This window comes from Talaromyces amestolkiae (assembly GCF_001896365.1).
Source record: "Talaromyces amestolkiae strain CIB chromosome Unknown scaffold5.1, whole genome shotgun sequence".
Taxonomy (NCBI): Eukaryota; Fungi; Ascomycota; class Eurotiomycetes; order Eurotiales; family Trichocomaceae; genus Talaromyces; species Talaromyces amestolkiae.
The window spans coordinates 976,604-991,526 of NW_024468041.1; the positions used below are offsets into that span (position 1 = coordinate 976,604).

A 14,923-nucleotide genomic window follows, 5' to 3' on the forward strand; every position below is an offset into this window, starting at 1 on the left:
GCCCATTTCTAAAAGGCAATCGGTGCCACTGTTGGACCTCTGTGGGACGAGGCGGGGATCATCCGAAACAGGCAACGTTAACCACCTCGAGCTGCAACCCTATCTCTACATAGCCACGAGGACAGATATTTTTGTGTAGAACTATAAACCAGAATTTATTGATAATGAGAAATTTTTAGGCATCACGCAATCATGTAGTTGCTGTATTTATATTGGATTATTTCAAATTGATGAGTTAATTCGGGGGGAATATTAGATGAATTACAAGGACCATGGTTTTACTCCAACAAGCGCCGACATTCAATGTATCAAGAATGCTACATGCAAAGTGCAAATTGAATGTCAAGAAATAGTAGCATCAATCTCATCCACGACCATCACCTTGATACTTCCATTGCGAGTATCAGAACACAGCTCCATTGCGTCCCTCGCCTTTTCTAATGGAAAGGTATGCGACACTAGTTTTGTCAAATGCTTCAAGATGCCACCGTCCAGACACTGGATAGCTGGCGCCCACGTATCCCGATAACGATTTATAAATTTCAACTGAATCTCCGCCAAGGACAAATGCATAAATGGGAGGTTGTTCATGATCGACCTTCCGACGCCAATAACCATGACAGTCCCACCACGGCGAGCCGTATACGCGGCGATACAAATACTGCTTTCGACGCCGGTACACTCTAGTACAGTCTCTGGAGCAAAATATTCATCCTCTTTGCCGAACAAAGCTCTGATAGCCTTTGCATTTCCCTCAGCATCGAGATCTCGATTGACTTGATATATGATGACACTGGGGACGAACTCCTTGGCAAATTTCAAGCGACTAGGCTCAAGATCTGTAATGACTATCGGATGAGCGCCAGACGCCCTGGCAGCAGCTAGAGTTAATAGTCCTACCGGCCCGGCACCGCAGATGACAGCACCACGGCCTAGGGGCAAGCCGGCCATGCGGATACCGTGCATAGCGACGGAAAGGGGTTCAAGGAGGGCACCTTCGGCGTAAGAGACATTATCCGGTAATTTGTGTAGCCACCGAGCTGGATGAATTTTGTATCGTTGTAAGGAGCCGTGGTAGGGATATACGCCCGCGAATTGAACGTCTTCACAGAGATTATAGCGGCCGTCGGAGCAGAGAAAGCAGTCATTACAGGGGACCCCAGGTTCCATGGCAACACGGTCACCTAAATGATAATCAATTTATGATTGTTCTGGGGATTTGTTGAAAATTTTCATACCAGGTTTCAAGTTAGTGACACCTTCACCGACTTCTAGAACCACACCAGCGGCTTCATGACCCAAGATGCAGTCTCCTTCGACAACAAGAGACCCTATACGACCGGTTTTCCAGAAGTGTATATCTGAACTAAGATTCTCGGTATCAGTAAACTGTGATCGGATTGTGTTCGATTGTACTTACCCGCAGATCCCAGTGGCTTTGATATGCAGAAGAACTTCGCCCTTCTGAGGTGCATAAACCGGAGCTTCGACTTGCTTTAGATTGTGGTCCGCAGTGACTTGTAATGAAGGATTTGGGAGAGGAGCTTGTATGATAGATGCCTCAGCTACTTTCGATTTTTGGGAAGTCTTTCCAATGTGATCGTTGAGGGAGCAGGGAGCCGGCTCTAGGATGCTGGGCGACATTGTGGATGACGGAGGGAATGCTATCAGGAATAGAAAATATAACCAAAACAATGTAAAGCTGATAGAAAAGTGAAGGTTGAAGAGTGAATAATCCGAAAAACAAGAAAAACATCAAGAATATTTTGGGGGTTAATTATCCTATAGTGTGTCAGTCTATGATTGGACAAAGTCTTATCAAGCATTTTTATATGAGTACATGTGCAAGGATATTCGTACCCTTGAAAAATGTCCAAATACGGTCATCTGATTGGAACCTTTAGATATTATTTGTGGTGAGTGTTTGAACAGGTGGGGTTGGCATATCACTAGGAGGTGCTTATAATTACCGCTTTGAGAATGTTGTCAGCTCTTCATTCCTTACCCACCAATTCCTTGCTCCGACTCGGCAGTCTCCACGAACGAAGTCCCCCGCATTAAGCTGTCGAAGAAAGCCATGTCAACCCCCTCGAACGCCCAATCATCTATATCGCTAGTTATGGTAGGAATTTCCGCATGTGGCTGCACACCTTCTCGGTCAGGGTTATGGCTAAGGTTATCCAGCAGGGACTGCTCATCATAGCCAGGTTCTTGTMCCTGCCGATTCGGCCATTCTGATATTGGTAGCATTTCCGAGAAGGTAAAATTTTGCAACTTATTATTCCTTTGGTAGATTGTCTGTTGTTCATCTATTGGCGACACATGCGGTAGATCCTCAGGTGCATCATTGGGTTCGGCAACTGCTGGGTCTCTATGTGGAGCTTGATGCGGCCGAAATATCTTATCTTCGACTGAGAGACGAGACACTGGGCCCTCGCGCGCAATCTTGATGATTCCGAGATACGGTATACTCAAACGAACCTCTTCGCCTTCTTTCCCAATGCTTCCATCCGCCAAATCCTCGCCATGTTCTCTTACGCTTCTAGCACTATACCTGCCACCATCAGCTGCGTCTGCCTCAATATTCAGTAAGCGTCGAAGAAACTTAGCACTCTTATCGGTTATCGCATCTTTGTTGAGCTCGCTGATTACTTCCATCCTCTCCAAGGTTTGATCTAACAAGGCACGGTCACTCAAGCGCTGGTGAACTAGGTAATTAGTCGCCTCTTGGTGATGATGAGCGTGATGATGAGCGTCGATATGGGCAAGAAGAAGGGTCATTGCTGCTAAGAGAGCAAAGAAGTCCACTGGTCGTGAGCAGGATGACATGGGGTTAAATGTTCGATGCGCAATGAAGCGTACCAGGCTCTCCCGGCTAGCATTGACACAGGTGATCTTGGAGTACTCGTGCTCGCTGTTATCGCTAATTCCGTGCATCATATACGGTAAATGCAGCTGAATTAATATGCCGTAGTAGTAGACCTGGGCTGCTAGGCGCAATATCTCCAACAGGGCTTCCGGCGATCCGGGTGTAAATCCATAGAAATTTGCTGGGCGCCAAAAGCTTGATGGCATAATTTTAGATATATTCAATAATTCGGCGTCGATGGATTGTGTCGTTATAATTGTACTGGTGGAAAAAGTGCTTTCATTACGCTCCAAGATACGGGATGCAACGGCTGTAAGTCGTCGCTCGAATTTGCCCAAGGGTGGTTCATCTTGCAGAATCGACACGTCTCCTATACTCCTAGCTGATGACGCCTGGGGTAAACCGAGCAGTAAACTGAGATAGCGGTCCATATAGACAATCCGAAACCACATGAATTCAGGGTCAACATTATCTCTCGGCTCGATGCGTTTCAATGCTGGTATTGGCGAGCGGTGAAGGCCCATCAACTGCGCTACGGTCATCGCCCTGCGGTAAACACCCCAAGCTCGTCGGAGATTGCCACAGTTTATTTCATAAATACCTTCTAGCATAATGCAAATCAGACTCTCAACACTCCCGTGAAGGTCTTGGTTGGTGGTTACCCATGTCGTGGCAGCTATCATCAAGCGATGCATAATGACGCTGTTCGGCTCAGAAAGACCATGCAACTTCTCACCGGTCGGGCTCTGTAAAGTGATTGCGAACATGAGCATATATCTGGCCACAATTACCGGATGAGTGTCCGGACTAGGCAGATCAGTCATAGGGCACGGTTTAGCAAGGATTTCCGGTGTCCACTTGCTATGTGGCTGAAGGTTAACGGTATTGGTATATAGCGAAGTTTTAGCGCTCGCTGTGAGCAATATTACAACATCCCTTTCTTTCGGATAAGCTGTAAGCAAGTGATCAAGGACTGCAGCTTCGGACTCGGGTCTTCTTCTTGGATCTTGCGAGTCAGGTGCGGCGATTGTTGGGATTGGAGACGATTTCGTGACATGCTACGAGACTCAGCCATAACGATCCTTCTGATTGTGCATAAGCAGCATACTCACCTCTATAGGCGTGTCCAGACCTTGGAACCGTGAGGTCGATGCATCATTCAAACGAGCTGTTGAGGCTGCTGAGCTAGAAGGCCTCCTTTCTGGTAGTATCTTTCCTTCCGGATGATTCGAACGATCACCGCCTTTGCTATCAATGATATCTTTTATCAAGTCTTCAATCCTTGCAATGCGTTCGCCGAGGTGCCAATTGCTTTTTCTTGCCAGAGACAAATCTTCCGGTACCTCCTGACTGACACATGGTACACGTCGGCGTTGGCAGTCCAGGCAAGTCACATCTTCCACAGATGCAAATATGCATTTGGTCTTCCGCCGCTTACATTCCCAGCAAGATCGCGTCCCTTTACGAATTCTCCGCCTTTTGCCTGATGTGTCTGAGGTGTGGACTGCCGTAGCTGGCTCTTCATCTGATGGGTTCAACATGTCTGAACGCCATACAAGGGTACCTATGTTAGTGTATAATGACCCAAATCACTTTAACACTATTTCCGATACGGCGGAAGTCGTAAATATGAGAGATTTTCAGAGCTTGTTGGCGATGACTTGAGGTTGCAAGGATTAGTAATCCAGTGATGTTTGTTCCGACGTTGCGGGGGAAATCGTTGAACCCGAATGACCCTCACGTCTAACGCTGATGAACCAGCCTTTGACATGACAGTATACAGTATTCGATGACCTTTTCTTCATCCATTTCGGCGGGAAAAATTCTTATCAGATTTTGCAAGCCAGATAAAATACGCACCCTAATTACGACCCCCTTCTCAAAGGCTTCCTACTTAAGCTGCTACTGTTTCGTAATATGGCCTGTCATGCACTACAAGGATTTCGTTTGTTTTGCAGTCCTACGCTAGATAAGTTGGTACTGGAGCTCTATATATAGATTAAATTTGCTATACGCACGTTTTTCTCGGTTTTTGTTATCCTCAACAATCTTGATATGACATCTGATCGAGACGTCGCCGAAGAAGCGAGAACACCCGATCGTCTTAGTATCATAGATATCAGCAACGAGACAAGCACAAAGTAACAATCCAATCTTGACAAGCCAGAAAACATTTCGGCTCCCACAAACGGACCACCATCACCACCACCTAATGGCGGTACCCTCGCATGGCTTCAGGTCGCCGCAGGCTTCGTACTCTTCTTCAACACCTGGGGTATGATCAACACGTTCGCAGTCTTCCAAACCTACTACGAGTCCGGCGAACTATTTCAGGCTTCCTCGTCGAACATATCTTGGATCGGATCTGTTCAATGCTTCCTGCTTCAGCTCACGGGGCTTGTCGCTGGTCCCATCTACGACAGGGGTTACCTTCGCCTACTTCTTGTCACCGGTAGCTTCATGGTTGTTTTCGGTCTTATGATGCTTTCTATCAGCACCGAGTACTGACAGGCATTGCTGGCGCAAGCTTTCTGCGTCGGTATCGGAGCAGGCCTGCTTTTCACGCCCACGGTGTCGCTCATTCCAACCTGGTTCAGCACGCGCATCGGTCTCGCCGTCGGTATAGCATCATCTGGCTCTTCACTCGGCGGCAATATTTACCCCATCGTGCTATACCGGCTCATAGGGCAAGTTGGATTTCCGTGGGCTGTCCGCAGTATCGGCTTCATTGCCCTCGCGACCTTCATCATCCCGCTGGCCGTGATGCGGATGCGAGTGCGTATGCCAAAGCCACGCGCGATAGTCGATTGGTCCGCATTTACTGATGCGCCGTTCATTGTCTTCACACTGAGCGTGCTTATCCTCTTCATAGGCAACGCAGTGCTAATATTTTACGTTTCATATTACCCTCAAAATCGTGGCTATACTGATACCTCGCTCGCGTTTTATATGGTAGCCATCTTCAACGCCGGATCAGTCCTGGGACGAATCGCACCCAATGCTTTGTCGGATCGCATTGGAGCTTTCAACACCATGGCACCAATTACAATAATGCTGGGTGTTACGGTGCTGTGTATGCTTGGTGTGCACAACGAAGCTGGAATGATTGTCGAGGCAATCGTCACCGGCTTCTTTAGTGGTGTGGTCGTCGCGCTACCACCTGTGTGCTTTCGCATTCTTACGGAAAATAAATCTATGATCGGCACGCGCATCGGGCAGGGGTTTGCAATCGGTGGATTCGGCTTGCTACTCGGTGGACCGAGTGCTGGTGCTATTTTAGGGACTGATGATCCATTGAATTGGACTGGCCTCTGGGTTTATGGAGGTGTGGTAGGATGTGTAGCTGGATTGATCATGTTATGTGTTCGGATCATGAAGGCCGCATTCGTTTTACGTGTGAGAGTTTGAACAATTATTGAAAGGAGCATGCTTATCTCATCGGGAGAAACACCAGTTGTATCGCCAACGGTAAAAGAATCTCTCAAGATAGTATGTTTAATTAGGTACTGTCTGCACAAATTGGACAAAGGAGAAGTATTGGAGGTCGGGTGAAAAACCTGAAGACGATTCATCTTTATATGTAATGCATTTTGTTCTACATATATGCACACCCATCCTTCTTGAACGCCACATTAATAGTACCCAGGTAAACAATGAAAATCTTTAGTTTCACCCGAAGATACGAAGAGGATGATTAGGTAGGTAAAAGCCAGGGTCATTGAAACGAAGACCCTTATCGAGGTTCGAGATGGACTCAATCTCAGATACTTCAAGATCGAAACCAAGGACATCCAGATTCTGAGCTAGGCGAGAGGGGTTGTTTGATTTCGGAATAACCGCGATGTTACTGCGAAGTTTAGTATTGTAGATGCACATCCCGTTTGAAACAGGAAAGACGGAAAGCTTACCGTTGTGTAGCCCAGCGCAGAAGAATCTGAGCAGGAGTTACATTATACTTTGCGGAAAGAGCCCTAACAGGGTCCGCATCAAAAAGAAGAGGAATATCATTAGCTCTCTTGGAGAAGGTTGGAGGCAATTCCAGGAATGACTGAGGGCCGAAAGAGGAATAAGCCGTCACGACGATGCCGGCTTCCTGAGCCATTTTAATCAAATCTGGTTGTACGAGGTAAGGGTGATGTTCAATCTGCAAAGAGGAAATGGGATGGCGATTGTATGTCTGGATATCGTAGAGAGATTGTGTCTGGAAGTTGGAGACGCCGATGCTGCGTGCGATGCCACTTTCGACAAGTTCTTCCAGGGCCTCCCATGTCTCCCGGATAGGGACACGGTCTTGCTCGACTGTCCCATTATCATCCATCCACCATGCAGGGTAACGGCGGACTTCTGGATCAATATATTTCAGAGCGCAGGGGAAATGAATGAGGAAAAGGTCAATGTATCCGAGACCCCAGGCCTCATTTTGCTTCTTGGCCATGTCCACGGCATGTTCACGCCGATGGTAGTTGTTCCAGAGCTTTGTAGTTATGAAAATCTCTTCACGAGTGACGAGGCCCTCGGAAATAGCACGACGAATACCTTCACCAGCTTCCTTTTCATTTTGATAGTCGTAAGCGCCGTCGAAGAGGCGGTACCCAGCCTTGATAGCCTAGACATTGATCTTAGTATCGCCTTCGAAATCGTTCATTTTCAGACAATTGGATAAGAATTACACTGTAAACAGTCTCAGCGGCAGTAGTCTTGGGAACCTTCCAAAGCCCGAAGCCTACCAGAGGCATTTCGCGGCCGGAGGCAAGTGTCACTGTAGTCTTGGCCATTGTGATCCGAAATGAATATGCTGACGAGATTGAGTTGAAAGAATGAACGGAAAATAAGGGGAGACGACGTATGAGTAAACTTCAGATAATTGGAGAAGGACAAGGTAAAATAAAACAAAAAAGTGAAGCCAAAGCGTAGTTATGATCCCGAATGGAAAGGTTAGGGCTAAAAGAGCAAGCGGTGGCTATGACTTCCTGATTGGGAATGAGATTCCACATTTCCTACGATATCACGCTAGGCCCACTTAGGATTAGCGAGTTTCCCCTCGCCGGACTTAGGAATACGTAAGCGCTGGGGACAGCTTCATCTTCTTTATTTTTCCTGAAAGTAATCATTATCTCGAAGCACTATGCGTGATTGAAGCTCTAAGTCGCTCAATGGGGGAACTTGAGACACCTGATCCACCCCGGCGTACTCGATGCCGTACAGGCTGTCTGCGGTGCAGAGTCCGTCGTCGCAAATGTTCGTATCCTCTTTTCTCATCCTTTCCGACACTGGCGCTTAAGAACATTGCCGATTGATCTAGCCTAACATTTCATGACAGGCGATGAAGGAAAGCCCCGATGCCGAAACTGCATTGACAAGGGTTTTCAATGTCAGTACGGGTCGCAATTGACTTTTCTTACTAAGAATGTCATCACTGTCTCTACACCAGAGGTGCCGCGGACTTATTCCACTATCAAAGTATGACGATGATTGATAATCGATGTGATAAGCTCGCCTCTAACACATGAGACTAGTTTGTTTCTGAAGATCCCCAGAGCATCCTAAATGAGAGCTCTTCCTGGGAGGATGAAGACCCCTTGACTCCCACCGATGTGCCGGAATTCGCCGAATCACGTCCGATTTCTGTTCCACCTCCTGCTATCGGCGCTATCACAACAGTGCTTCAACAAGACGAACAGACACCTCATGAAGATTCATCATTTCCGCATTGGGCGCATTGCGAAAGCGAAAGTCCAGGTCTTGATCTTGATCCGAGGCTTTCATTCTACTCTCCGCAGGATCAGCCTAGTAATCCGTCCTATCATCACCATGAGGATCACTTGCGGCATGATACGCTGCCAGTACTCTCAAGAGGACTACACCCTGAACCTGAAGTTATCAGCCCGGTTGTGGTAAGCGACAAAGACGCATTCGCCGCTCGAGGTTTACTTGCGTTAATATCAAGCGAAGACGTGACGCCAACCTTGGGTGCGAGGCCAGGAATAGGTTTCCACGGTCGAATGACATCTAGTTCTACGCCACTTACAAGGATTGATGAAAATTCATATACAGATGTTACGACCACTAATTCAGCTGCTAGCAAAAGAACCACGGCACTGCTCCGCCATTATCGATATGAAGTTGCACCTTGGGTACACTATTTCATCCCCGCCTCTCCGTATTTGGTATTTAATGTCTTTACTAACACTTATAAACAGCTCGATCTATGTGACATGTACCAATCCTTCGGCATTGCGGCATTTCAATACGCTATAGACTCAGAGCAAATATTCCGTGCGCTTATCTTATTGTCCGAAGCCTCGCTTCGTAACAGGAATTTGGATGGGCGCTCGTTAGCAGAGCAGTCTCGGTCTCACTCATCGCGGGACATGTCGTCCTTAGAGCTTGACTACAATGAAAGTGGTGATGGCAATCATTCGCTTATGACGATTGCACTAACAACGATCTTTCGAAGGGCGCACGTCTTCGTCTCTAATTTGTCTCGCGCATGGTCGACGAATGATTTCGCACTAGATATGGATGTTGTTAGCTCACTTATTATGGATATTGCTACTTCGAAACCAACAGCTGCAATATATTGGCTATTTCTGCGACTGGGTATGTTCTTATCGAGCTAAATAGCCACCAGCAAGATCAAAACTAATAATCATGCAGAGCTTAGTAGTGCACTAGCAAATGACGCTACGATACAATTTCCTCTCCCACTATCTCTTCCATGGGAGCCTCTTGACATTTTCCCGGAGACGATGGATTCATTAGCAGGACTTACATGGCGTCTATCCAATTACGCTCATCGACCGCTGATGATACTCGGACAAACTATGCAACTGATATCCAAAGATGGAGGAGGAGGCTTTGCTCTACCCGGTGCGAATCATATCGATAGCTGGAAACATCTCATAAACGAGCTTGAGCGTTGGCGCAAGCAACGACCAGAAGAATTTCGTCCTATTATGGAGTTGCCCTCTTCTTCAGTGGAGCCAGACTCAAGCTTTCCGACCATATTATTCACTAATGGCGCTGGTATTTTCGGTAATCAGCTTTATCACACGGCCATGTTGCTACTTCTACTAGACAAGCCCCGTACGGTGCGACTGAATTATCTCCCTCCGTTTGTGTTGTCGCCGTTGTGGCATGCACAATGTATCTGCAGTATATCTCTGAATGATGATCGTCGCGAGTGCTGGGATCCTTGCTTGCTGGCGTCTTTTCTCTTCGCTGCTAAGCGAATGACTCATGAGATTCAGCAGCAAGATATTCTTCATGGTCTGAATCGCATCCAGAGTCTGACGGGATGGGATATCCGAGAGCATGTGGTTGATTTGCAGCAAAAGTGGAGTTTGTTAAACGCGGTTTGAGTTGCTCTGCGACAATCGACTCAATTATCTGTAAGCGACTCTTGGTTTTGTCTCTCGGGACGATCCATTCGATGTGCCTTATAACCCCAGGCAATCTCCAAGTCTCGAATCCTCCAGCAGGCGCCCCATCCTGTAGCAGCTTCGATATTGCGGATGAGACTAATGATCTGCGCATGCTCGGACTGATGACTGAATAGCCTTCCAGCTATCCATAATGGCTGAATAGCATTGTTCAAACAACCAGCGTGAGGATTCGTCACAGAGATGCCACAAATGCGTCGTGCATGCCATAATGAAGTAGTAATTTCTGGATTTCCTTGGAGCTTGGCCCCTTTCGGCATCATGTTCAGCATAAGCACACACGCTGTATGGTAGAGCTGATTGGAAGAGATGGCTGCCCAGTGAACAAAGAGAATATGTGGAAACGGCTTAGAATTAACAGTCTGCACCGGCATTATCTCTCGGGGTCGGCGAGCTAGCCAGTTTTGAAGCTCTTCCCATAGCTTGAGCCAGCGTTGATGGTATATATCTCCAGTGCAACCATTATCCTCTCCCAGTTCAAGAAACTTGGTGCGAAGCGACACGAGTTCGCATGCTTTTGCGCAAAGGTATACTGCATAGTTTGCGTACATGTCGGGAGACTCGGCTTCTTGAAACATGTGAATGACATCCTCCTCGCGAGTGTTTGCGGGAAGCCATTTTGAGGGCTGAAGCAGGGTGCTCTGCGTACCGTCGGACATGAGAGCACCGCATAAATCTAGTCAATTAGCTTCCATTTTAGGCCTGCATCAATGGAGATCAAGGAATGGAAAATGAAAACTAACCCATACGTGCATAACACCAAAAAATGGCTTGTAACAACCCTTGACTAAACCCATTGATGTTAAATGCATCGAAAAGCGCAGCACACCCCTCTAAATGGCGCCGCCAATCCTGCGCGCGAGCGGACATCATTTCCAGACAACACAGAAGCACGCATGCACCAATCACTTTGGGATCGCGATTCTGTAGCAGCGGACTTAGTAGACGAATTGCCTCCTGATAAAGTTCCAAACTTTCAAAGGAGTCCGGCATGCCTTCTTTTCTCTCCAGTTGGCGAGCAGAAATAGCGAGGATGGCGTAGAGAAGTGCTGGAAAATTACGTGCGAGAGCGGGGAGTTGAATGCCAAATGTAGCTTGGGCATCAAACATGTCTAGCTAAATGTTGTGCGTTAGACGTTGTAGAGAAGAAAAATAAGAACGATATTCATGCGACATACCCAAGGAGCAACTTCTGCCACATAATTCTTTAGATACTGGATTCGCCGGCGATTCCATCCGGACATTATTTGTCCTTGTCCCGGTTCCTGCCCTTTCCCTGTCGCTGAGCCTAGCACCGATACATCTGTCGCCCTCTGATGAGAATGGCGACGTCCCTCGCTCCCATGTGCACACTCTGTTGTCTGAACCTGCTGAGTAACAAGAGCTCTCGCATTCCATCGATTGTTAGCACCACTTCCAGGGCGCGGCAGAGTCTCTTCTGACTCAATTTCCTCGCCAATCACGGGACTCCCTCGCCGACTCGGCGCAGCAGACTGAGCAGTCATAATGAGCATACTCCGCAACTCTTCCTGAGAGGCAATGTAGCCTGGATTATGCGAGAATACATCTTGATAATATCTGCTGTTACTGCTGCTCAGAGGAGAGTGGAAAGTCTCTGCCGATTCGGGACTGTAGACTAGTAGTTCTTGCGGATACATCTGTAAGGAATTCGGCTCTGTGACCCGTCGCCTCTTTGAGGCAGGTTCAGAATGGGACATGATTTCATGTGTTGAAATGCTAATGGTGAGATCAGAAACAATGGATCATTATCTTTGATATGAGAGAGTTGATGGTTCGAAAGTGAAGCGAAAAAAGGTTGACTTAAGCGGGGAAAAAGCCGAGTCCGGGGAAGGAACGGTTGGTGCCTGATAATTAAGGTATCTATACATCGTTCAGAGCTATCGTATGATGCTAGACAATCATTTGACCTCACTCAAAAGTATAAAGTAGTCAAACTACACCAAAAGACTACGGCTCATAACATGACGAATTCCAATGATGGGTAATGCCACTTCTCTGTCTGACTCTGCATGAATTCAAGTACCTCGTACATGTACATTGCCTTCAATTTTTCACTAATCATTTCATATCATTATGACTATTTCAAAATCCGACTAAATTAGTGAATCCTCCGCCTTCACAGTGGCAAAGTAATATTTGTACAAGTTGATAATGTTACTCCCCGATTCTTCTATTCACAAAAACACACCTACCAGAGTCACCTCGCGGAGCCTATCCCACCGGATCTCAAGACTGATATATCTCGGCCTTGACCTCTTCACCTCGCCGCTGAACATCAGGATGGTACTTTGCAAATTCACGAGCGGGAATTCGCTTGGTGAACATTTCATCCAACTCCTCATATGATCGCCCCTTTGTTTCAGGCTGGAACCACCATAAGAAGGCAATACAGGGGAAGGACAAGCCACCGAAGATAAAACCAACCTTTCCACCAAGATTGGCCTTGTCGGGATTGAAAAGATAAGGTAATACAAAGCTCCACATGAGGCCAAAACAAGATTGAAGTGCAAGACCAAGGGCAATTGTCTTGACGCGTAGACGAGCGGTAGAAACTTCTGTCAAGACGGTGTATGCTGTGGCGCCGATTGTGACATTGTAGAAGAAGCAGTAGAGGAGAATCATGGCTACAGTACCCTTGAGTTCTCCTGGGGAGCCGCCAACGGCGAGACCACCCATCACCCAGAGGATAACAGTAAGTCCAGCAGTGCCGTATACAGTCAAAGTGCGACGACCGACCTTATCAATCAAGTACCACGAAATCACATTTCCAATCATAGAGAGAACTTGCTGCACAATCTGAAGCTTAAAGGCCGCGTCGGTACTATATCCGGCAAGCTCTGCGTAGTAAGTCGAGTAGGACGCAGCGAAGACGATGCCCGTGAATTGTTGTACTGAAAGAGGTGCGATGGAAATGATGGTTCGTCGAAGATTCGAGGCCCGGAAGCACTCAAGGTAGGTTACGCCTTCGGTCTCATGACGGATCTCTTCCAGGGTGACTTTGATGTTCGAAAGACGTTTGGCATCTTCGCCCGACGAAGCGCTATATCCGAGGCGATGTAGACTGTTGAGTGCTTGGTCTTCCTTCCCCTTGCTGACTAGCCACCAGGGTGATCTGAGTGATGTTAATACTAAAGTTCATGAATGATATATTTAAAAATCAGTGAATGCACTTACTCTGGCATGAACCACACGAAGATAGCCGAGATGGCAGCAAATCCATACTGAGAGCAGAATACTGCTCTATAGGCCCAGCGGTTGGTATAAGTTCCAGTGCTGTTGACAATCAAGGCGACACAAAAAGGACCGAGCGTATAGGAGAGAGCGATCAAACATGTCACCAAGCCGCGGAGCGCGAGAGGAACAATCTGTTACCAGTCAGCATACTAAAGAAAGACCTTCGACCCGAAATAATGATGGATGGAGTCTCACTTCTCCCACATAAGTGCTTGTCACTGCTTGTAATGTGCCGACAGCAAAACCATTCAAAAACTTGCCACCGAAGAATAATGCATTGGTCGTAGCAACAAATTCCATGCTGATTGCAGCAAAAGACAGGGCTAGAGCGATGATGACGGTTTTCTTCCGGCCGATCAGGTCGGATAACTGGCCACAGATCAGAGCACCAACGATCTGCCTAATTACTGCAAGTCAGGAGGGACCATTGCTAGTAGCTTAGCATCAAGGAATACTCACGATGCAACTGGAGCACCACTAAAAGCTGACTGCCATTGCGCAGACAAGACATACGAGCCTTCAAAGAAAGAGCCAAAATCTTTTCGAAATTCCGGGATTCCGAGGATATTTCCCGACGCCTGGTTCTCAAAGCTGACTAGGATGACTGTCCACACAGCAAAGAGACACCAGCCAAAAACCCAAGGGTTCTTTCTGATGGCCTGTATCTTGCTGGTTTCATGGTCTTCCTGGTTTGCTAGATGAGCGAGCTGGTTCTCAGCCTCATGCTCTGCGTGGAAAGCCGACTGTTTCTCAGCGTCCATTGCTGTGGCTTGTGGGTTTGCTGTTGTAAAGAGTATCGGGGKACACTGCAAATGAGCTCTCGGCAGGGATATTAATCTGCATCCATAAGTGGATTTTCAGCTTGAATTTATACACGTGGATGGTCGAAGCTATTCACTATGTCCCTTGTCTGGGGTTCCCCATATTCCGGATTTTTTGCATACGGATCCACATCCTCCGCGTGTCCCAGTGGTCTGGTGCTCTCGTTTTGTGAGCCGAATAAAGAATCTGGTGGCTACGGATTCCTTTTTCAGTGTCTTCCATCTTGTGGGGTGCGTTAGTACCTGTGCGTCTCGGCTATGATCTCCAAACTCCATATTTTCCAAGCTGCATCCGGTGCGTTTAGCCACCGCGGACAAATTGCAAGATCGTACGATTGTCGCTCGTGGGCGGCTATTTTCACCAATCCATGATTATCCGGAATTTTAAAGAGCTTCTACAAGAGAGTCTCTTTCGGTACACAGCTCAATTCGCAGACAAGGTTAAGGACTCCCTATTTGGGCTTCATTGACCTAGAAGTCTTGAAGTGAAAATTCGCCATGCCTGAACAACTGTTTTCTTGTTGTTTCAAGTTCTG

At 47.2% G+C, this 14,923-nt stretch overlaps 7 protein-coding genes across 7 annotated transcripts; 2 read left to right on the forward strand and 5 right to left on the reverse strand.

The window, feature by feature from the left end:
• Positions 1–342: 342 nt before the first annotated feature.
• On the reverse strand, positions 343–1,644 carry BHQ10_003434 (uncharacterized protein; the record flags this gene model as incomplete). The annotated part of the gene is made up of 3 exons (XM_040875690.1): positions 343–1,184; positions 1,239–1,366; positions 1,421–1,644. 3 exons carry the CDS (start codon positions 1,642–1,644, stop codon positions 343–345), a joined length of 1,194 nt encoding a protein of 397 aa, XP_040731938.1.
• Positions 1,645–2,001: 357 nt separating this feature from the next.
• On the reverse strand, positions 2,002–3,693 carry BHQ10_003435 (uncharacterized protein; the record flags this gene model as incomplete). The annotated part of the gene is made up of 1 exon (XM_040875691.1): positions 2,002–3,693. The coding sequence occupies one exon, from the start codon at positions 3,691–3,693 to the stop codon at positions 2,002–2,004; it is 1,692 nt and encodes a 563-aa protein (XP_040731939.1).
• Positions 3,694–4,924: 1,231 nt separating this feature from the next.
• BHQ10_003436 (uncharacterized protein) lies at positions 4,925–6,277 on the forward strand (the record flags this gene model as incomplete). Its single annotated transcript, XM_040875692.1, has 3 exons — positions 4,925–4,976; positions 5,037–5,321; positions 5,397–6,277. The coding sequence occupies 3 exons, from the start codon at positions 4,925–4,927 to the stop codon at positions 6,275–6,277; spliced, it is 1,218 nt and encodes a 405-aa protein (XP_040731940.1).
• Positions 6,278–6,538: 261 nt separating this feature from the next.
• Positions 6,539–7,644, reverse strand: BHQ10_003437 (uncharacterized protein; the record flags this gene model as incomplete). The annotated part of the gene is made up of 3 exons (XM_040875693.1): positions 6,539–6,716; positions 6,778–7,475; positions 7,540–7,644. 3 exons carry the CDS (start codon positions 7,642–7,644, stop codon positions 6,539–6,541), a joined length of 981 nt encoding a protein of 326 aa, XP_040731941.1.
• A 538-nt stretch (positions 7,645–8,182) lies between these two features.
• Positions 8,183–10,230, forward strand: BHQ10_003438 (uncharacterized protein; the record flags this gene model as incomplete). Its single annotated transcript, XM_040875694.1, has 4 exons — positions 8,183–8,329; positions 8,386–8,763; positions 9,070–9,469; positions 9,527–10,230. 4 exons carry the CDS (start codon positions 8,183–8,185, stop codon positions 10,228–10,230), a joined length of 1,629 nt encoding a protein of 542 aa, XP_040731942.1.
• Positions 10,231–10,250: 20 nt separating this feature from the next.
• Positions 10,251–12,029, reverse strand: BHQ10_003439 (uncharacterized protein; the record flags this gene model as incomplete). The annotated part of the gene is made up of 3 exons (XM_040875695.1): positions 10,251–10,987; positions 11,055–11,427; positions 11,490–12,029. The coding sequence occupies 3 exons, from the start codon at positions 12,027–12,029 to the stop codon at positions 10,251–10,253; spliced, it is 1,650 nt and encodes a 549-aa protein (XP_040731943.1).
• A 529-nt stretch (positions 12,030–12,558) lies between these two features.
• BHQ10_003440 (uncharacterized protein) lies at positions 12,559–14,327 on the reverse strand (the record flags this gene model as incomplete). The annotated part of the gene is made up of 4 exons (XM_040875697.1): positions 12,559–13,444; positions 13,507–13,697; positions 13,762–13,966; positions 14,026–14,327. 4 exons carry the CDS (start codon positions 14,325–14,327, stop codon positions 12,559–12,561), a joined length of 1,584 nt encoding a protein of 527 aa, XP_040731944.1.
• Between the last annotated feature and the right edge of the window lie 596 nt (positions 14,328–14,923).